At 40.8% G+C, this 22828-nt stretch overlaps 1 protein-coding gene across 4 annotated transcripts in view; it reads right to left on the reverse strand.

Moving 5' to 3' along the window:
* The window catches only part of CFAP61 (cilia and flagella associated protein 61), a 406566-nt gene that overhangs the window by 374824 nt on the left and 8914 nt on the right, over positions 1 to 22828 (reverse strand). For all 4 annotated transcript variants that reach the window (XM_057502682.1, XM_057502680.1, XM_057502681.1 and 1 more), the window contains exons 3-6: positions 11789 to 11939; positions 8770 to 8846; positions 7900 to 7967; positions 7584 to 7710 (exon numbers count right to left, since the gene is read on the reverse strand). In XM_057502682.1, coding sequence (XP_057358665.1) covers positions 7584 to 7710; positions 7900 to 7967; positions 8770 to 8846; positions 11789 to 11939 — 423 coding nt within the window. The remainder of the gene's footprint in view (positions 1 to 7583; positions 7711 to 7899; positions 7968 to 8769; positions 8847 to 11788; positions 11940 to 22828) is intronic.

Genomic DNA, 22828 nt, shown 5'->3' on the forward strand with positions numbered 1-22828 from the left:
ATATTGTCAAAATGGCCATCCTGCCCAAAGCAATATACAGATTTGATGCAATCCCTATCAAATTACCAGCAACATTCTTCAACAAACTGGAACAAATAGTCCAAAAATTCATATGGAAACACCAAAGACCCCGAATAGCCAAAGCAATCCTGAGAAAGAAGAATAAAGTGGGGGGGATCTCACTCCCCAACTTCAAGGTCTACTACAAAGCCACAGTAATCAAGACAATTTGGTACTGGCACAAGAACAGAGTCACAGACCAGTGGAACAGATTAGAGACTCCAGACATTAACCCAAACATATATGGTCAATTAACATTCGATAAAGGAGCCATGTACATACAATGGGGAAATGACAGTCTCTTCAACAGATGGTGCTGGCAAAACTGCACAGCTACGTGTAAGAGAATGAAACTGGACCATTGTCTAACCCCATACACAAAAGTAAATTCGAAATGGATCAAAGAACTGAATGTAAGTCATGAAACCATAAAACTCTTAGAAAAAAACAGGCAAAAATCTCTTAGACATAAACATGAGTGACCTCTTTTTGAACATATCTCCCTGGGCAAGGGAAACAAAAGCAAAAATGAACAAGTGGGACTATATTAAGCTGAAACGCTTCTGTACAGCAAAAGACACTATCAATAGAACAAAAAGTACCCTACAGTATGGGAGAATATATTTGTAAATGACAGATCTGATAATGGCTTGACATCCAAAATATATAAAGAGCTCACCCACCTCAACAAACAAAAAACAAATAATCGAATTAAAAAATGGGCAGAGGAACTGAACAGACAGTTCTCCAAAAATGAAATTCAGATGGCCAACAGACACATGAAAAGATGCTCCACATCGCTGGTTATCAGAGAAATGCAAATTAAAACCACAGTGAGATATCACCTCACACAAGTAAGGATGGCTGCCATCCAAAAGACAACAACAAATGTTGGCAAGGTTGTGGAGAAAGGGGAACCCTCCTACACTGCTGGTGGGGATGTAAATTAGTTCAACCATTGTGGAAAGCAGTATGGAGGTTCCTCAAAATGCTCAAAATAGACTTACTATTTGACCCAGGAATTCCACTCCTAGGAATTCACCCTGAGAATGCAGCACTCCAGTTTGAAAAAGACATATGCACCCCTATGTTTATCGCAGCACTATTTACAATAGCCAAGAATTGGAAGCAACCTAAGTGTCCATCAGTAGATGACTGGATAAGAAGAGGTGGTACATATACACAATGGAATATTATTCAGCCATAAGAAGAAAACAAATCCTACCATTTGCAACAACATGGATGGAGCTAGAGGGTATTATGCTCAGCGAAATAAGCCAAGCAGAGAAAGACAAATACCAAATGATTTCACTCATCTGTGGAGTATAAGAACAAAGGAAAAACTGAAGGAACAAAACAGCAGCAGAACCACAGAACCCAAGAATGGACTACCAGGCACCAACGGGAAAGGGACTGGGGAGGATGGGTGGGTAGGGAGGGATAAGGGGGGGGAAGAAGAAAGGGAGTATTATGATTAGCATGCATAATGTGGGGGGTGGGAGAAAGGGGAGGGCTGTGCAACACAGAGAAGACAAGTAGTGATTCTACAACATTTTGCTATGCTGATGGACAGTGACTGTAATGGGGTTTGTCGGGGGGACTTGGTGTAGGGGAGAGCCTAGTAAACATAATATTCTTCATGTAATTGTAGATTAATGGTAACCAAAAAAAAAAGAAAGAAAAGGGGGATTACTCCCTGATAGGATAAAACTAAATCAACGATTAAAGCATGCTTCACATATCCTTAATTTTGATCTTTCAAAGGGTGTCAGATGATCAGCTATGGAATTACATTTTTCTGATAATATTCCTTTCTCTTAAAAAAAATAAAATAAGCAGTTCCTGTGTGGTGATCTCCAACAGGTTCTTCACAATGGTATAAAGGTCATATCAAAGTGTGGACAAAGGGTTTGTTTGTGTTTATACAGAGGATCAAAGCCAAATTTGGCTACCCAGAAAATGAATTAAGACACAATATGAAGAAGAACTTCCAACATCAACATCCTCTGGAAGAGTCATTCCAGAAGATGATCATCAAAAAACTTCAACAAAGATCCTGGCACTGTTGCAGTTGTAGCTGCATTCATCCCACTGGTTCCTGGACTTGCCATTGGAATGAAGAGGGAGATATCTAAGCTGGCCTGTGTATACAGTAAAACAACAAATTTGACTGGATCTATACTGTTGGAACTCAACCAAGAATTAGGAGAAGTGCAAGTTGCAGTGCTCCAAAATCGTGCAACTATAGACTATCTACTGTTAAAAGAACATATGGGATGTGAACAGTTCCCAGGAATGTGTTGTTTTCATTTGTATGATTTTTCTCAAAGTACTCAAATTCGGTTAGACAATATCCATCATATCATTGATAAGTTTTCACAAATGCCTAGGGTACCTAACTGATTTTCTTGGTTTCACTGGATATGGCTGGTAATTGTAGGTCTGCTTTTGTTATGTAGCTGTATTCCTATTCTGTTAATGTGTGTATTCAATTTAATTAGTAGTTTGTTAAAACCTATACATGCTTATGTTACTCTACAAGAAGATATGTTAAAGAAATAATCAATCTTCCCATATTTTCTTCCGCCTGCTACTTCTATAGCTTTTCTTCTTCTTTCCTAATTACAACCCTTTAGTAGAATTCATGCCTCATATCGAAAATTACCGAGTATCATAATTCTTCCAAGTGGTAAAGATACCTCAAGACAAATGCTGGGCATAGAAGCTACAGGGCATAAATCTGCAAATAAGTAAAAAGCTAACCTTTTCAAAGAATATTGCTTCTCTCTCACTTACCAACCTTACATTTCCCTGTATGGCCCCGGAAGATGATTGATTAGCCAGAGACGGGTAAGATTCCTCAACGGAGGAACAACCTAAGACAGGCACAGTCACAGGGGGGCCATCAGGTGAGAAATTGGGGATCAACAGAGGTGAGGCTTAGAACCTCACCCACCCCTGTTTTGAGAGAAATCTGCATCCGTGGATGTTTTGTTGCCCTTGTCTAGCTTGGATTAATACTCAGTCTATAGGCACAGACCTGATCATCTACATTTGCCCTCTTACAGCCCTAAATTATGTTTTCTACCTTTATCTTGCATCTACCTACCACTCCTTCAGCATTTTATTAAAAAATAATAATAATAATAATAATAAGGGAGAAATGTGGGATTCACATATAAATCAAGTATAAAAATCAAACGAATCATATCTGACTTGATTGTTTATAGTTCATGATGTGTGACCAGAACTGAAAGTTTCTGTGATATGACTGCCCTTGCACTGTTCACCATGTAAGAACTTATTCACTACGTAAGAACTTGTTCACCATGTAAGAACTTGTTCGTTATGCTTCAGAAGATTGAAGACTGTTGAGAATTAGGCTTGGGGTTGATTAATGATTGTGCATTGAGTCCCCTATACAGAATTTTATTGTTGTTAACAACCATTTGATCAATAAATATGAGAGATGTCCTCTCAAAAAAAAAAAACCTTTTTGACTTGAAAATATAATTCATTTTCTCCAAATGGCAGGAAAAAAATGATTTTAGAATGAAATAAAGACAAAGGAACATCAATTGTTACACTACTTACATGACCCTAAAAATTCATAGAAATTTCTCATAACATAATGAAAAACCTGCCTACTTCTGAATGCTTTTACAATAAAACATTTTTAAAGAATGCAATTTCTGAAGGGCAAGAGGGCCCATCTTCCTGTGCTGATCCTAGCAAGAGAAATTTCATAAATAAGGAGAGAAGATTTGAAAGGTGTGAGAGAATCAATTAAAAACATTATTTCATTCACAAAATTCCTTTACTTCAGAATGTGTTTGGCTTGTATTAGTATTTATATCATGATCAAAAAGGTTTTATAAGGAGAATTAAAATATGAACATTTAGCTATGAATAAAAGAAAGTAAAGAAAAATAGTTCTCTATAAGAAATTTTCCTCTCTCATCCTGAATTAGTTGGATAATTTATATTTGAACTTACCCTATTCCTTGGTAATCTTTTTTTAGACACATGCTGTCTAGATCTTCACATAGAGAGTAGAAACATTTATATTTCTTACATAACATTCAACATCTGCCTCCTTCTATCTGTTTTCCTTCATCACTAAACTTCTCTAGAGAGCAGTGACCACTCCCTTGTGTTCACTTTCTTACCTCTTATTTATGCAGCTCACTGCAATTTGATTTCCAATATCTAACTCTGTCCTTCAAGGAGGAACAAGACCGGACCCCAAACCAAGTGGCCTGAGAGGCCAAGTTTGGCACAGAGGAGCCAAAGGGATGAGCTTCGGAAAAAGCTGAGGTCCAGTTGCTGGGGAAAGCAGAGTTCAGAGTCATGAGAATAAGAGAAAAAGAGTACATCAGGATGAGGCAGGGTTAGGGCTGGAAGCAGAGGGAGAGGCCAGTGTCAGAGCAGGCAGCCACCCTTCTTCTTACTCAAAATTCATCTGACTTTTCTTTAAAGATATTGAATCATTCAAGTTCTACTTAATTAAATGAGTTTTGGTGGTCTGTGCTTTTCAAGGAATGAGCCCATTTCATCTAGATTGTTGAGTTTAGAGTTGTTGTAGAGTTGCAGTATTCCTTTATCCTTTTAATGCCTGTAGAATCTGCAGTGATATCACCTCTTTCATTCCTGATACTAGTAATTTGTCTTCTTGTTCAGTTTGGCTAGAAGTTCATCAATTTTATTCATTTCATCTGTGTCTTTTTAGATTTCCAAATCCAATGGTCTCTTCTTTGTACTCAAATTATTTGATTTCTTGCATCATTTGCTACTTTAATAGTCTTACTTCTGCCAACACTACTCTCCCTCTCTTTCAGTTTTATTATCATTAACAGTTCATCTTTCAAAATTATGCCCACTCCTCTGCTTTTTCACTTGAAATTCTCCCCCTCAACTAGACAATCTCCTTTATTCTCATGATCTCCTCACTCACGAGAGGACTTGTATTTCCAACTCTCTCCTGTCCATCTAATGCTACTATTTGTACTTCCAGCTAATGAATCCACCATCCCCCTAAACTTGAAACCTCTGAGTCACCATTTAGCTCATTTTAATCCTTCAACTTATCTTTGCAACAGGCAACTAAAGTGCACTTTCCCTCTCAAGCATTTCTTCACCTCCATGCACCTCCCCTGATCTATACCCTACCTGGATTTCTGACTTGACCCCGCCTGAATTCTAGCAGTTATCATTTCTTGGCCAGACTGTCCTGTGTTCCTCCTCTATAAGCCCCTGGCCACATGAAAATCAGTTCTTTTAACATACAGCACATGCCAGGCCTCTCTTCTTCAGTGCTCCCGGCTGGCTCCAAGACAAAGCTTTCTCACTGTGGTTCATCCTTTGCTATCCAGTGGTCTGCTCTTCCTCCTCACTCCCTGAACAGTCACCACACCTGCCTACCTGCCTGGTAAAAGGCATTCCAAGTGCTCTCCTGCCTCCATGCTTTTGCCCATTCTATCCTTCTGACTGAATCATGACTCATTCTTCCTGAGAAATAAAGCAGCTACCTTTTTTCTTTTTTCCATGAAGCCTTTTTTCTTTTACATTTCTCTTAATTGAGGTATAACAACATACAGTAAAATGCACTGATATGAAGAATGCAGTTCGGTGAGTTTTGACAACTGCATATACCACAATCCATATACAGAGTATCACCATCACCCAGGAACCCATCACATCCCTCCCAGTCTCACTACTCCCCCCATCAGAGGCAACCACTGATCTGATTTCTTTCTACAGATTCGTTTTGTGTGTTTTATACATTATAAAAGTGGAATCGACAGTAAATGGTCTTTGTTTCTATGTCTGCCTTCTTTCACTGAGTATGAACTTTCTGAGACTGACCCACCCTACTGTGTATATAAGTAGTTGATTCCATTTCATTGCTGAGTAGTATATGCTGCAGGAGTGCACCACAGTTTGTAATGGGAAACATTTACTTGTTGGTGGGCGTTTAGAATTTTGTTTGTTTGTATGAAAAGATTTGTGTGAAACTGTTTACATCCTTCTCTGTCCTTTCTTCTTCCAAGCCACAGAGCATTACAGTTTATTGTAGATGGGTCTCTTTTCTCCACTTAACTATAATAATATTAGTAAGATTAACAGTATTATTTAATGTTCTTGGGCACTTACATGTGACAGAAGTGTGCTATGTACTGACTTTCACCAGCTCACCCATCACTGCAACAGCCCCATGCAGTCAGCAATACACTTTTCATCCTGACAGAGGAGAAACTGATGCCTGCACAGGCCAAGTTCCTTTTTCAAGTTAATCTATCTGGTTAGTAGTAGAACCAAAATCAGAATCTAGGTCTACCTGATGTCATTATTGCAAATTCTTAATAATATTCCTTGCCTGGTAAATAGTAGGATTTCACTTTTTAAAATTTTAAATTCAATACTTTCTGAAGAAATCTAGACTCATCAAATATGGCTATGGCTGAATGAATTTATTCTTCACTGAATTAATTCTTTGTGAATATATTCTTCACTGATAAAGCCAAGTCACCACTCTCGTGAAATGATTTCATATGCACTCTTATTTCAAAACATCCATTCTGTTTTGCTCACAATTTCGTGAGTCAGAGATCTGGAAGATTCAGCTGGGCAGTCCTTATTTGGGGTCTCTCGAGCAGTTGCAGAGACACTGGGGCTCTGCTTGGCTGGATGTCCGCAATGGTCACTCACATGGCTGGCAGTCACTGCTGCCTGTTGGCAGGAGCCCCGCTGGGGCTGTCCTCCTTGGTGCCACAATGTGACCTTTCCAGCACAGTGATCTCAGGCAGTCAGATTTCTTCCCCTCATTTCCTCCAGAACGAGAGTCCCAAGGGAGTCAGGCAGAAGCTCTCCAGCCTCAGTCACCCAGCACCCCTTCCAGCTTACTGTGTGGGCTGAAGCAGTCAATCTGTCCAGAGTCACAAAGGGACACAGACCCCACCTCCTGATAAGAGGAGTGGCAAGGCCATAGTGTAAGAGAGCTTAAAGCATGGAAGATGGTGCCATGGCCATTTTTCAAAGATAGAATCTGCCACAGCCATCTCCTTAAGGTCGCTAAACTTCGGGACATGCCATGTGGGCCACTGATAGTAGAGACCTTCAATTTGGAAAACTCATCTTTGGGGTCAAAGAATCTTCATTCACTAATGTCAGAAAAATGGGAGCGCTTTACTGGGAAAACTAAATAGGCAGATCCATTTTTAAGTTTGTTTTAACTGAAAGTTATTTCACAAAGTGATTGTGTTTACAGAAACCCACAAGTAGTAAATGCACAACTTTGCTGGCCACATAGCACCAAATGAGCCTCGGTCAGCTCTTTAGTCCTGCAAATTATGTCATCAAGGGGGACTGTAAACATCTCCAAATGAAGTAATGCTTATGGGTATTATGAGACAATTTAATCCAAGCTATAAGCACTTATAGTAAGAATGGGCAATTTAAAAACTCTTCTTGAGGCAGCCATCAGGGTAAAGCTTAAGTACCAAAAGTCAGGGCTCCAGCCTTACCTTGCTTTGCGAATGTGCAGCTGAGGGTAATGGTTGTGCCTGTGACATACATGGACGGCCAAGTCCTCATCATACATCAGACTTGGGACATTCCCCACTTGATCAAACACAGTAACAAGAGTGGAGCCTAAATCACAGAGACAAAGAAATGCAGCCTCCTATTATCAAAAAATAACTGGCTTCCATTCTAAATTGTGTTAGTTGTTACATAACCACATAGACACATTATGCACTTTGGACATTCCCAAAAGCACCATTTTAAGCACGAATTTCCTGTATAGTAGCTGGGGACAGAAGGTAGTTGAGGAGAACTTACCTAGGCTCATGTGGGATGGCACTATGAGAAAGATGAAGTGCAGTTCTGGCACTGCCTTAAACACGGTCCTGGCAAGGGAAAGAGAGGTGGGATGTGTGTCAATAACAATACAACCCCTAGCTGGCACCTGGATGAAACAAATGCCTTCACTAAAAAAATGAGGCATTCATAAATCCACATGGGCTTCTTTGCTTCTGGACTGCAAAGGCAGAAACACCATTTCATTTTCCGCTACGTGTCCCTGGATTCCAAACGGCCCCTTTGCTGTCTGAATAAAGGGTGCCATGTTCAACAGATTTCTGCTAATATTAACCTCTGACCTAGCATCTGGATGGTCTGGTGTGACATTACAAAGTGACTAGAAAGCTGAGGCCACCTCCTAGTGCAGGCTGTCAGAGATGTATCACCATCACCCAGTATCCCCATTGATCATATTTCTGCATGCCATATTATCCAGGATGCTTCTGTAATCTGTCATGTTAAATGTTTCTAAAGGTAAGAGTGAAGAAACCTATTTTTAGAAACATCCAAGCCTGTGACACTACTTTTTCCCTACTTCCCCCAAAATCTTTTTTTTAAAGGAATGCACGGTTTCCTCAAATGATGACAGTTAAATATGTGTGCTGAAGAGAGCATCAATTCAAAGAAACCAATTTTGGTTCAGAAATATCACTGCTATTCAAAGAAAATGCTTTCATAAATAGCCATAAATTACAAGCAAATTAAATACCTCAAAGAATTTCACGTCCTTTAAACATATTTTACAGTTATGCACAGTCTCCTGTGTATCATTTTGGCATTAACGTGTCTTGTCCATGGTGCTGCTGCCAGTCCCCCAACATCACTGTCTACCAGGCCCCAACCACTCACCGAATAATCTCTTTGCAGCAGCCAACAGAATATTCATCTACAGCCACAAAGAGGTGCATGAACAACGTGTTCAGAGACTGCAGAAGAAAAGAAGACAAGATTAAAGGCTGAGTCAGCATTCAGGCTGTGTAAGAGCAGGGTGGGAGGTGGTCAGAGGGCTTGGGGCAGCCATAGCACATAACTGCTTGGGGTTTGTGGATGGTATTTTATGTCTAAAGTAGTAAGACACCCAGACAGTGTTGGAGCTGTTTCACTGACTCTGTTGGCCTCCTTCTGTCCTCTTCACTCACAATTATTCCAGGAAGCAGGGATTGTAAATGAGTTCAGTGTATCTGGCCCTTCCTCCTATCCTCACAAACCAGCTGTAGGCAGGGGAGAGCCTGCGGCAGAGTGAAATCCATTATTAACTCGTGGTGGTGTCCTCGGGGGTGTCTATGCCAAGTGAAAGACAATCACCCTTTCCCCAGGCCTCTTGAGTCAACAGCTGCTGCCCTATTCAAGCGATGGGAGGGGCAGATTCTCTTATGAATTTGAAGGATGGAAGGCAGATGCCACATTATGAATCCAATAGTTTGTTTTGTTCAACATTCCCAGAGTCAGAATAAAATATTACTCTTGGGAACCAGAAAACCTGGGAACTGAAAACTTAAACTAGCAAAATTTGAATGTGACTTTCAGGTTAAATCTTTTCACGTTTTTAAAGAGTGTTGCCCCATAACTTGTGAAGCCTTTTTAAGTGGCCAAAATACGGAGTAGTGTTCTATACACCCACACACTGGACTGCCCAACTCAGTAACCTGTATTTACAGGAAAATCTTCCAGTTCCACAAAGAACACCAATGTGCAGTGGTAGACTGGTGAGGGTAGTGCCCACCTACATCAGGACACCAGGAGTGCTGTGTTTCTCGTTTGCTGAGCAATTTTACAGATGGCCTTAGGTTCCCACCTGTACATCCGTATGCCTTGGTCTCCCCTCCTGTTGGGTGGTGAGTGACTTAGGAACACTCAGTCAGAGTGTTTACCGGGAATAAAATAGCAAGAGAAGAATCATAACCTTGGTTCATGAACTTGAAAACACCCAAAAGGCAAATGACACAAACCCCAAAGTCCAGCTAACAACTGCAACACCACCAGTAGCATAAGCCTTGCCCACTTGCTACTAGCCAAAGCCTTAGCGGCCTTACTTCACATCTGCGTTACATTCTCCAGGGAACTAGCCTCAGAGGTACATGGCTTACTACTCGCTGACATCTCCCCAGTTCTCTCTTCTATCAAAAATACTATAATTCAAGATTTAGTCTTTAGCTTAAGATAAACATCATTACTTCAGTTGCAAATGCTCCCCGGGTGGGGTAACACATCAAGCCTTAGGGCTCTATACTAACACTGTCCAACAGAAAAATAATTTGAGCTGCAAATGCAAGCCACATATGTAATTTTACATTTTCCAGTAGAAGCATTTTAAAAAAATAAACAGGAGAAATTGTTTATATATTTTATGCAACCTAATACATGTAATTATCATTTTAGCAACTAATATAAAAACTATAAGATATTTTACACACTTTTTTCCCATTTAATATTTGAAATCAAGTGTATATTTTATACTTACAGAACACCTCAATTCAGACTATTCACATTCCAAGTGCTCAATAGCTACATATGGCTGATGGCTACCATACTGAACAGCCAAGCTCCCTTAACTATTGTAGGAAGTAGTTTAAAAAGAAATGATCATAAGAGAACAAGAAACAAAAGGGGAAAGAATTTATGAATAATGGTATTAATTTATAATTTTCAAAAAGGTAAAATCATGGCCCTATTGCAAATATAATCTTGATTACATGTCAACCCATTGATGAATGAGGTGACCAGTGAGACAATAAAAATGGTCTGTCACACTTGAGGGGCTGACTACCTTAGGCAATCTAATAGGGAATGTTAGAATAAGGTGATTGGGCTAGATACAAAACCACTAATGTCCTACTGGGCTGTAAACAGTAACCTTTGACCAGATAGAAATTATTTAAATTGCAAATGGACAAGAATCTACAAGTTAATCACTGTTCCTACACAACTGTAACATAGCTGTCAAAAGAAAGTCAATCAAAGGCATAAGCATTGGACTGAGAGCACCTTTTTGTCCTATTTCAAAGTTTGAGGTAACTTTTCTGACAATGGTAACTGGGTGTACAGGGTGGATAGGTGGAAGAGAGACAGAGGACCAAGGGAAGACACCACTTAACTGAAAAAATGCTGGCTAATGGGCTGGAGTGTGTGTGTGTGTGTGTGTGCACGCGCATCTGAGGGAGGTGAACTCTCATTCACCCAGGTAACATCCCTAGGGCTCTGGGAACACACCGTTCAATTCCAGTGACAGGCAAGCATGCTGCCCACCATCATGCCTCTGGTTCTCCACAGAAACTGGGGCCAGACACTGCTGTGGCTCTGGCAGGCTGAATGCAGGGAAAGCTCAGGCCTGGCACCAGCCCCCAAGGCCCAGCTCCCTGGCAACTGCTGACCTGGCTCCCATTAGCTGACAGGCTGTCACATGCCCATAGCAAAAAGACATCAGAGTCTCTGAGGGCACTTTGAAAATTCTAGTGTGACATGAATCTGAGACTGTTGTCATCATTACGGGGGCAAATGTGCAAACAGCAGGTGCCCTGCCAGCATACTGAAGACCTTGCACACACTCCTGGAGTGTGGAAACTGGGGAAGCACTCGTCCTAATGCTCCTGCTGATTCCTTCCTCCCACCCAGCCCTCTTCAGCACAGCATGACTGTCCATGCCGGCACCTCACTGACTGGGCTGTTACCTACTCTTTCCCGTCCCCTCTGGCCTCCTGCTCTGACTCCCCTTTCCTCCCCACCAGCTAACTTCATTCTGTCATGATGTCATACTTTCTGTTGTGTGTTTTGAAATGGTCGGTCTAAAAACTGAAAAGACATATATACAAACACAGGACTTCTATTCAAAATTAAGTCTGTTTAATAAGCACTGGTCATGATTGCTTACGGTGCACAGGATTTCACTGTCGAGCTCCCGGAACACAGACACCCAATCGTCCTGCTTGGCGACATTCCAGTTGGGATAATCCAGGAAGGTAGCCTGGGCCATGATCTCCTCCTTGTCATTGTGAAGGGTAACAGCAAGGTTTGCCTTTTCCCTGTGGAAATGATACAACTGCACACATAAGACCAAAAAAGAGACAAGCAGGTATCATTGTCTCCCTCCTTTGGCTTCAGAAGCTCAGAAACCACTTCATAAGGTATGACAACCTTTGGAAAAGGCAGGAACGATGGGGCAGCAAGTCTGGAAGTAGATCTTTCAGGACATCTGGTGCTAGCAATTAAACTTTTATTGACAATTACATTTCATTAAGAAAGGTGTTATATTTATGCTATAAAGTCCAATATCCTTCCCTGGAGATTGGCTGGGAAGATTATTTGACTGCCACTTGCCCTATTCTTGCCAAGCAGCTAATTCCACTATGTTGGCCTAAACACACACAGTTAGGTTGGCCAACTGTCCCTGTTTGCCTGGGACTGAGAAGGTCCCCAGGACATGGGACTGTTAGTGCTGAAATCAGAGAAGTCATGGGCAAATAGGGATAGTTGGTCAGCTATGGGCATCAGCCAGGCTGAGTTTGGCTCACCTCTGTCAGCATTCTTAACCAATTTCCCCAAACCCTGAGTCCCTGAGATAACTGATTCTTACTGAAGTGAGCATGTCAGTTATCACCTGATCCAAATGCAGAAATGGTGACCCAGAGGGTCTTAAGGCAACCCAGAGAGTTAATAAAGACAAAAGAAGAGAAGCGGGCGGGTCTTCCAACTCTCACTCTAATTCAGATGAGGGCCCAGGACACAGGAGCCTGAGCAAGTCAGTGCTGACAAAGGTGATGGTGGAGGAGGACATGCGTAAGATCTGGGACAAAGCAGCTGGCATCCCCTTTGGGAAGCAAGGGAAATGTGTTCCTGGAATCCCAATTTGAACTTGAAATGCATTTATCCATGGGAACCTAGGATGGGTTGGGTTCTATAGTGCAATTAGCATAGTACTGTACCACACAGACATTATAGATTAATTAGGCTTTTGTGGGTTGGCCTGGGAAGCCAGTCACGAATCTTTGTTTTAATGGGAAAATGCACTGCAATTTCCAAATGGCTGACTGCAGAAAGTAACTTTTGTGGCATTATCCTTTTGTATGTATAATATCCACTTCTTATTACCTCTTAGCCATTTGGTTCTCTACAGGACAAATGAAAATCACCTTGGGAGCAAAGAAGGGAGTGGAAGAAAAAGGTAAAGGGAGAGGCATGTTTTTAAGGCTGAATTTAAAATTATTCTTTGGAATAAAACAAAAAATACACATATATACACATATATATTACATACACATATATATTTGACACAAAATATGTTAAAGCTCAAAGATATTAACCTGCAACAGAAATCAGATTTCTTTTCATTAGAGTAAGGTCTCATTTATTCAATGGGTTTAGGGAATTTTCCAAGTTCAGCCAAAACTCATTTTAACTATACTTGATAGAAATTGTGGTTAAATTTCAGGGTCCCCTCGCAAGAGGAGCCAATATGGCAGCGTGAGTAGAGCAGCGGAAATCTCCTCCCAAAACCACATATATCTATGAAAGTATAACAAAGACAACTCTTCCTAGAATAAAGACCAGAATACACAGAACACCATCCAGACCACATCCACACCTGCGAGAACCCAGTGCCTCGTAAAGGGGGTAAGATACAAGCCCCAGCCCCGCGGAACCCGAGCGCCCCTCCCCCCAGCTCCTGGCGGGAGAAGAGCAGGCAGAGCGGGAGGGAGACGGAGCCCAGGACTGCTGAACACCCAGCCCCAGCCATCCGGGCCAGAGCGCAGATACAGTACATGCCCAGGGGGCCCTGGATACTAGGGAAACAGGGCAGCAAGAACAGTGAGCAGGTACCAGAGGCCTGGCGCTGGAGGACATAAGAAAAGCGAGCAGCCATTTATTATTTTTTTTTTTCCTGTTTTGTTTTGGCGAGCACTTTTTGGAAGTCTTAAAGGGACAGGGACCCCAATATTAGGGAAACAGGGCAGCAAGACCGGTGAGCAGATGCCTGAGGCTGGCGCCAGAGAATAAAGAAAAACGAGCGGCCATTTTTTATTTAATTTTTTTATTTTTTTAATTTTACAAATTTTTTTTGTGTGTGTGTGGTCGTTGTTTTGTTTGACAGGTGCTTTTTGGAAGTCTTAAAGGGGCAGGGTGGGACACTTAATCCAGAGGTAGAGAATCCGGGGATCTCTGGGCACCCTAATCCCCTGGGCTGCAGGGAGCTCGGAGGCCCCTTACGGAGATAAATAGCCTCCCGGCCGTTCCCCCTCCAACGGGAATCCACCATTTTGGATCAGCAGCCCGAGCCAGGCAACGCCCACAGCAACAGCGGAGATAAACTCCATAGCAGCCGGGCAGGAAGCAGAAGCCTTGTCTGCACCCAGCTGCCCAGCACAAGCCACTAGAGGTCGCTGTTCTCCCAGGAGAGGAGGGCCACAAACCAACAAGAAGGGAAGTTCTTCCAGCCGTCACTCGTCCCAGCTCTGCAAACTATTCCTATCACCATGAAAAGGCAAAACTACAGGCAGACAAAGATCACAGAGACAACACCAGAGAAGGAGACAGACCTAACCAGTCTTCCTGAAAAAGAATTCAAAATAAGAATCATAAACATGCTGACAGAGATGCAGAGAAATACGCAAGAGATATGGGATGAAGTCCGGAGGAAGATCACAGATGCCAGAAAGGAGATTACAGAAATGAAACAAACTCTGGAAGGGTTTATAAGCTGAATGGATAGGATGCAAGAGGCCATTGATGGAATTTAAACCAGAGAACAGGAACGCATAGAAGCTGACATAGAGAGAGATAAAAGGATCTACAGGAATGAAACAATGTTAAGAGAACTGTGTGACCAATCCAAACAGAACAATATCCGTATTACAGGGGTACCAGAAGAAGAAGAGAGAGGAAAAGGGATGGAAAGTATCTTAGAAGAAATAATTGCTGAAAACTTCCCCAAACTGGGGGAGGAAATAATTGAACAGACCACGGAAATACACAGAACCCCCAACAGAAAGGATCCAAGGAGGAAAACGCCAAGACACATAATAATTAAAATGGCAAAGATCAAGGACAAGGAAAGAGTTTTAAAGGCAGCTAGAGAGAAAAAGGTCACCTATAAAGGAAAACCCATCAGGCTAACATCAGACTTCTCGACAGAAACCTTACAGGCCAGAAGAGAATGGCATGATATATTAAATGCAATGAAACAGAAGGTCCTTGAACCAAGGATACTGTATCCAGCACGACTATCATTCAAATATGATGGTGGGATTAAACAATTCCCAGACAAACAAAAGCTGAGGGAATTTGCTTCCCACAAACCACCTCTACAGGACATCTTACAGGGACTGCTCTAGATGGGAGCACTCCTAGAAAGAGCACAGCACAAAACACCCAACATATGAAGAATCGAGGAGGAGGAATAAGAAGGGAGAGAAGAAAAGAATCTCCAGACAGTGTATATAACAGCTCAATAAGCGAGCTAAGTTAGGCAGTAAGATACTAAAGAGGCTAACCTTGAACCTTTGGTAACCATGAATCTAAAGCCTGCAATGGTAATCAGTACATATCTTTCAATAGTCACCCTAAATGTAAAAGGACTGAATGCACCAATCAAAAGACACAGAGTAATAGAATGGATAAAAAAGCAAGACCCATCTATATGCCTCTTACAAGAAACTCACCTCAAACCCAAAGACATGTACAGACTAAAAGTCAAGGGATGGAAAAACATATTTCAGGCAAACAACAGCGAGAAGAAAGCAGGGGTTGCAGTACTAATATCAGACAAAATAGAGTTCAAAATAAAGAAAGTAACAAGAGATAAAGAAGGACACTACATAATGATAAAGGGCTCAGTCCAACAAGAGGACATAACCATTTTAATATATATGCACCCAACACAGGAGCACCAGCATATGTGAAACAAATACTAACAGAACTAAAGGGGGAAATAGACTGCAGTGCATTCATTCTAGGAGACTTCAACACACCACTCACCCCAAAGGATAGTTGCACCAGGCAGAAAATAAGTAAGGACACAGAAGCACTGAACAACACAGTAGAGCAGATGGACCTAATAGACATCTATAGAACTCTACATCCAAAAGCAACAGAATATACATTCTTCTAAAGTGCACATGGAACATTCTCCAGAATAGACCACATACTAGGCCACAAAAAGAGCCTCAGTAAATTCCAAAAGATTGAAATCCTACCAAACAACTTTTCAGACCACATAGGAATAAAACTAGAAATAAACTGTACAAAGAAAGCAAAAATGCTCACAAACACATGGAGGCTAAACAACACGCTCCTAAATAATCAATGGATCAATGACCAAATCAAAATGGAGATACAGCAATATATGGAAACAAACAACAACAACAACACTAAGCCCCAACTTCTGTGGGACACAGCAAAAGCACTCTTAAGAGGAAAGTATATAGTAATCCAAGCATATTTAAAAAAGGAAGAACAAGCCCAAATGAATGGTCTAATGTCACAATTGTCGAAATTGGAAGAAGAAGAACAAATGAGGCCTAAGATCAGCAGAAGGAGGGACATAATAAAGGTCAGAGAAGAAATAAATAAAATTGAGAAGAATAAAACAATAGCAAAAATCAATGAAACCAAGAGCTGGTTCTTCGAGAAAATAAACAAAATAGATAAGCCTCTAGCCAGACTTATTAAGAGGAAAACAGAGTCAACACAAATCAACACTATCAGAAACAAGAAAGGAAAAATCACGACGGACCCCACATAAATAAAAAGAATTATTAGAGAATACTATGAAAACCTATATGCTAACAAGCTGGGAAAACTAGGAGAAATGGACAACTTCCTAGAAAAATACAAACTTCCAAGACTGACCCAGAAAGAAACAGAAAATCTAAACAGACCAATTACCAGCAACGAAATTGAAGCGGTAATCAAAAAACTACCAAAGAACAAAACCCCCGGGCCAGATGCATTTACCTCGGAATTTTATCAGACATACAGGGAAGAGATAACACCCATTCTCCTTAGAGTTTTCCAAAAAATAGAGGAGGAGGGGATACTCCCAAACTCATTCTATGAAGCTAACATCACCCTAATACCAAAACCAGGCAAAGACTCCGCCAAAAAAGAAAACTACAGACCAATATCCCTGATGAACATAGATGGAAAAATACTCAACAAAATATTAGCAAACCGAATTCAAAAATACATCAAAAGGATCATACACCATGACCAAATGGGATTCATCCCAGGGATGCAAGGATGGTACAACATTCGAAAGTCCATCAACATCATCCACCACATCAACAACAAGAAAGACAAAAACCACATGATCATCTCCATAGATGCTGAAAAAGCATTTTACAAAGTTCAACATCCATTCATGATAAAAACTCTCAGCAACATGGGAATAGAGGGCAAGTACGTCAACATAATAAAGGCCATCTATGATAAACCCACAGCCAACATTATATTCAACAGCAAGAAGCTGAAAGCATTTCCTCTGAGATCGGGAACAAGACAGGGATGCCCACTCTCCCCACTGTTATTTAACATAGTACTGGAGGTCCTAGCCACGGCAATCAGACAAAACAAAAACATACAAGGAATCCAGATTGGCAAAGAAGAAGTTAAACTGTCACTATTTGCAGATGACATGATACTGTACATAAAAAGCCCTAAAGACTCCACCCCAAAACTACTAGAACTGATATCAGAATACAGCAAAGTTGCAGGATACAAAATCAACACACAGAAATCTGTGGCTTTCCTATACACTAGCAATGAACCAACAGAAAGAGAAATCAGGAAAACAACTCCATTCACAACTGCATCAAAAAAAATAAAATACCTAGGAATAAACCTAACCAAAGAAGTGAAAGACTTATACTCTGAAAACTACAAGTCACTCTTAAGAGAAATTAAAGGGGACACTAACAGATGGAAACTCATCCCATGCTCGTGGCTAGGAAGAATTAATATCGTCAAAATGGCCATCCTGCCCAAAGCAATATACAGATTTGATGCAAGTCCTATGAAACTACCAGCAACATTCTTCAATGAACTAGAACAAATAATTCAAAAATTCATATGGAAACACCAAAAACCCCAAATAGCCAAAGCAATCCTGAGAAAGAAGAATAAAGTAGGGGGGATCTCACTCCCCAACTTCAAGCTCTACTATAAAGCCATAGTAATCAAGACAATTTGGTACTGGCACAAGAACAGAGCCACAGACCAACGGAACAGACTAGAGAATCCAGACATTAACCCAAACATATATGGTCAATTAATATTTGATAAAGGAGCCATGGACATACAATGGTGAAATGACAGTCTCTTCAACAGATGGTGCTGGCAAAACTGGACAGCTACATGTAGGAGAATGAAACTGGACCATTGTCTAACCCCATATACAAAAGTAAACTCAAAATGGATCAAAGACCTGAATGTAAGTCATGAAACCATTAAACTCTTGGAAGAAAACATAGGCAAAAACCTCTTAGACGTAAACATGAGTGACCTCTTCTTGAACATATCTCCCCGGGCAAGGAAAACAACAGCAAAAATGAACAAGTGGGACTATATTAAGCTGAAAAGCTTCTGTACAGCAAAAGACACCATCAGTAGAACAAAAAGGATCCCTACAGTATGGGAGAGTATATTTGAAAATGACACATCCGATAAAGGCTTGACGTTCAGAATATATAAAGAGCTCACATGCCTCAATAAACAAAAAACAAATAACCCAATTAAGAAATGGGCAGAGGAACTGAACAGACAGTTCTTCAAAAAAGAAATACAGATGGCCAACAGACACATGAAAAGATGCTCCACATCGCTAATTATCAGAGAAATGCAAATTAAAACCACAATGAGGTATCACCTCACACCAGTAAGGATGGCTGTCATCCAAAAGACAAACAACAACAAATGTTGGCGAGGCTGTGGAGAAAGGGGAACCCTCCTACACTGCTGGTGGGAATGTAAGTTAGTTCAACCATTGTGGAAAGCAGTATGGAGGTACATCAAAATGCTCACAACAGACTTACCATTTGACCCTGGAGTTGCACTCCTAGGAATTTACCCTAAGAATGCAGCAATCAAGTATGAGAAAGATCAGACCCCTATGTTTATCGCAGCACTATTTACAATAGCCAAGAATTGGAAGCAACCTAAATGTCCATTGATAGATGAATGGATAAAGAAGATGTGGTACATATACACAATAGAATACTACTCTGCCATAAGAAAAGAGCAAATCCTACCATTTGCAGCAACATGGATGGAGCTGGAGGGTATTATGCTCAGTGAAACAAGCCAAGTGGAGAAAGAGAAATATCAAATTATTTCACTCATCTATGGAATATAAGAACAAAGGAAAAACAGAAGGAAGAAAACAGCATCAGAATCACAGAACTCAAGAATGGACTAACAGGTACCAAAGGGAAAGGGACTGGGGAGGATGGGTGGGTAGGGAGGGATAAGGGGGGGGAGAACTAGGGAGGTATTAAGATTAGCACGCATGGGGGGGTGGGAGAAAGGGGAGGGCTGTACAACACAGAGAAGGCAAGTAGTGATTCTACAACATTTTGCTATGCTGATGGACAGTGACTGTAAAGGGGTTGATAGGGGGGACCTGGTATAGGGGAGAGCCTAGTAAACATAATATTCGTAATGTAAGTGTAGATTAGTGATACCAAAAAAAAAAAGGCAGTTCCTATGTGGAGAGCTCCAATGAGTTCTACACAAGGGTATAAAGGGCATATAAAAGTGTAGGCAAAGGGTCTGTTTGTGTTTATACAGAGGATCAAAGCCTAATTGGGATTCCCCGAAAATGAACTAAGATACGATATGAAAAAGAACTTCCAACATCAGCACTCTCTGGAAGACTCATGCCAGAAGATGATCATCAAAAAACCCCAACAAAGATCCACGCACTGCTACAGCTGTAGATGCACTCATCCCACCAGTTCCTGGACTTGCCATGGGAATGAGGAAGGAGATATCTAACCTGGCCTGTGCATACAGTAAAACAACAAATTTGACTGGATCTATACTGTTGGAACTCAACCAAGAATTAGGAGAAGTGCAAATTGTAGCGCTCCAAAATCTTACAACTACAGACTATTTACTGTGAAAAGAACATATGGGATGTGAACATTCCCCAGGAATGGGTTGTTTTAATTTGTCTGATTTCTCTCAGACTGTTCAAGTTCAGTTGGACAATATCCACCATATCATAGATAAGTTTTCACAAATGCCTAAGGTGCCTAACTGGTTTTCTTGGTTTCACTGGAGATGGCTGGTAATTACAGGTATGCTTTGGTTATGTAACTATACTCTTATTATGTTAATGTGTGTGCGCAATTTAAGTAGTAGTTTAAAACCTATACATGCTGAAGTTACTCTACAAGAAGATATGTCAAAGAAATAATCAATCTTCCCATGTTTTCTTCTGCCTGCTACTTCTATAGCTTTTCTTCTTCCTTCCTAATTACAGCCCTTAAATAGAATTCATGTCTCATATCAAATTTACCGAGTATCATAATTCTTCCAAGTGGTAAAGATACCTCAAGACAAATGCTGGGCATAGAAGCCACAGGGCATAAATATGCAAAGAAATAAAAAGCTAACCTTTTCAAACAATAAGGCTTCTCTCTCACTTACCAACTTTACATTTCCCTGTATGGCCCTGGAAGATGACTGGTTAGCCAGAGACGGGTAAGATTCCTCAAGGGAGGAACAACCTAAGACAGGCACAGTCGCAAGGGGGTCATCAGGTGAGAAATTGGGGATCAACAGAGGTGAGGCTTAGAACCTCACCCCCCCTGTTCTGAGAGAAATCTTCTGCATACGTGGATGTTTTATTGCCCTTGTCTAGCTTGGATTAACACATAGTCTACAGGCACACACCTGATCATCTACATTTGCTCTCTTACAACACTAAACTATGTTTTCTACCTTTATCTTGTATCTACCTACCACTTCAGCATTTTATTAAAAATAATAATAATAAAGAGAGAAATGTGGTATCCACATATAAATCAAGTGTAAAAATCAAATGAGTATTCATATTTGAACTGACTGTTTATAGTTCATAATGCATGAGCAAAACCAAAAGTTTCTGTGATGACTGCCCTTGTACTGCTCACCATGTAACTTATTCAATATGTAAGAATTTGTTCTCCATGTAAGAACTTGTTCGTTATGCTTCAGAAGATTGGAGACTGATGAAAATTAGGCTTGGGGTGGATTAATGATTGTGCATTGAGCATTGACTCCCCTATACAGCATTTTATTGTTGTTAAGAACCATTTGATCAATAAATATGAGAGATGCCCTCACAACAACAACAACAAGAAAAAAAAAAAAGTACACACTTCCAATTGTAAAATAAATAAGTAACCGGGATGTAATGTATAGCATAAGGAATATAGTCAAAATATGGTAACAACTTGCTTTGGTGATATCTGGTACCTAGAATTATCATGTATGTAAATGTTGAATCACTGTGTTGTACACCTGAAACTAATGTAATGTAATACTGTGTGTCACCTACCCTTCAATAAAAAATAATTATCTAAAAAAAAAAAAAAAAATTTCAGGGTCCCCATTTTCTGCTGAGTTAGGCATCACAAATTACACAGAAGTCAACGTTTCCTTTACAGCCACCCCAACTACCCTACCCACTGCCCTGTGACATGGCCAATTCTTCTGGCCATTTACACTCTTCTGCCATGCCCAATCTGCTCACTCTGTTCCCTAAAGTTAGCAGACTGTTTAGGTGAGATCAGTTTTATTCATTCTTATAACTCTGTGACTGAGCTGGCAGTCAATAAAATAAAACTCAATAAACTACAATAGAAACTTCCAGTTTTAGGAAGTCCTGTAAAATAGGTCTCTGAGCCTTCAGGTTGTCCCAGCAAGGGGACAGGAGTTACCTAAGAGGAAAAATGAACGACTACGCTGGCTGGGTGGCAGCTGTTTGTGGACTTCTAGGACATTAATAAAAATGTAATTTAATTCTGAAAATATCCTGGTTTCTAAGGTAGGTCACAACCTTTTCAGTTATAAGGATCCCATTTTAACATTAAAATAAACTTTCAGTACTCCCCTCCCATATGATGTAAGTTATGCTATTCATATCTGCCAGTTCAGAAAATACATAAACAAACACATTAGACATGTAGATTTGGGGTACCCTCACAGCTACTCCAAGACCCAGAAGGGTATGAAGCTCACTTTCAGAAACAAACTGGCTGTCAAAAACTTTCAGTTGCCTTCCTTTAGATTTAGGATTTGTTTTAAATTATGTTATAGTCACCCCTCTACACACCACAAGTTATCATTCCTAAACCTCTTTTTAATGATTATCCTTGGCATGTTACATATTTTTCTGACAAGGCTTTCACCCTTTCTTCCAGTTATCAATTGATGTGGAACAGACCACTTTAAAGCTTAGTGGTTTAAAACAGCAAAGTACTATTCTCTCTCATGGTTCTATGTGTGGACTGGGTTTGACTAAGCAATTTTTGCTTGGGGTCTCCCACGTGACAGCAGTCACGTGGTAGCTGTGGCTGGAGTCACCAGAATATTCCATGTCTGTGATGACTCCACTCACACAGCTAGCACTGGATGCTGTTTGCTGGCTGGGACCTCAAGGCTGGCAACTGACACGTCTGCTTGTGGCCATGTGACTTGACACATTTAACAGTATGGCACCAGGGTGCTGAGGGAGAGCATTCCAGAAGACCAACTGGGGGCTGTAAGACCTCTTATGATCTAGACTTGAAGTCATAGTATCACTTCCGCTGGTTTCTATTGGTTACACAGGGCCTGTCCTGATTCAGGGAAGAAGGAACAACACAAGGACATAAATGCAGGTATAGCTCATGGGAGGGAAGAGGAGCACCTCTGGATACCAGCTAGCACCCCT

The sequence above is a fragment of the Manis pentadactyla genome, chromosome 5, assembly GCF_030020395.1.
Source record: "Manis pentadactyla isolate mManPen7 chromosome 5, mManPen7.hap1, whole genome shotgun sequence".
In the NCBI taxonomy this organism is placed as follows: Eukaryota; Metazoa; Chordata; class Mammalia; order Pholidota; family Manidae; genus Manis; species Manis pentadactyla.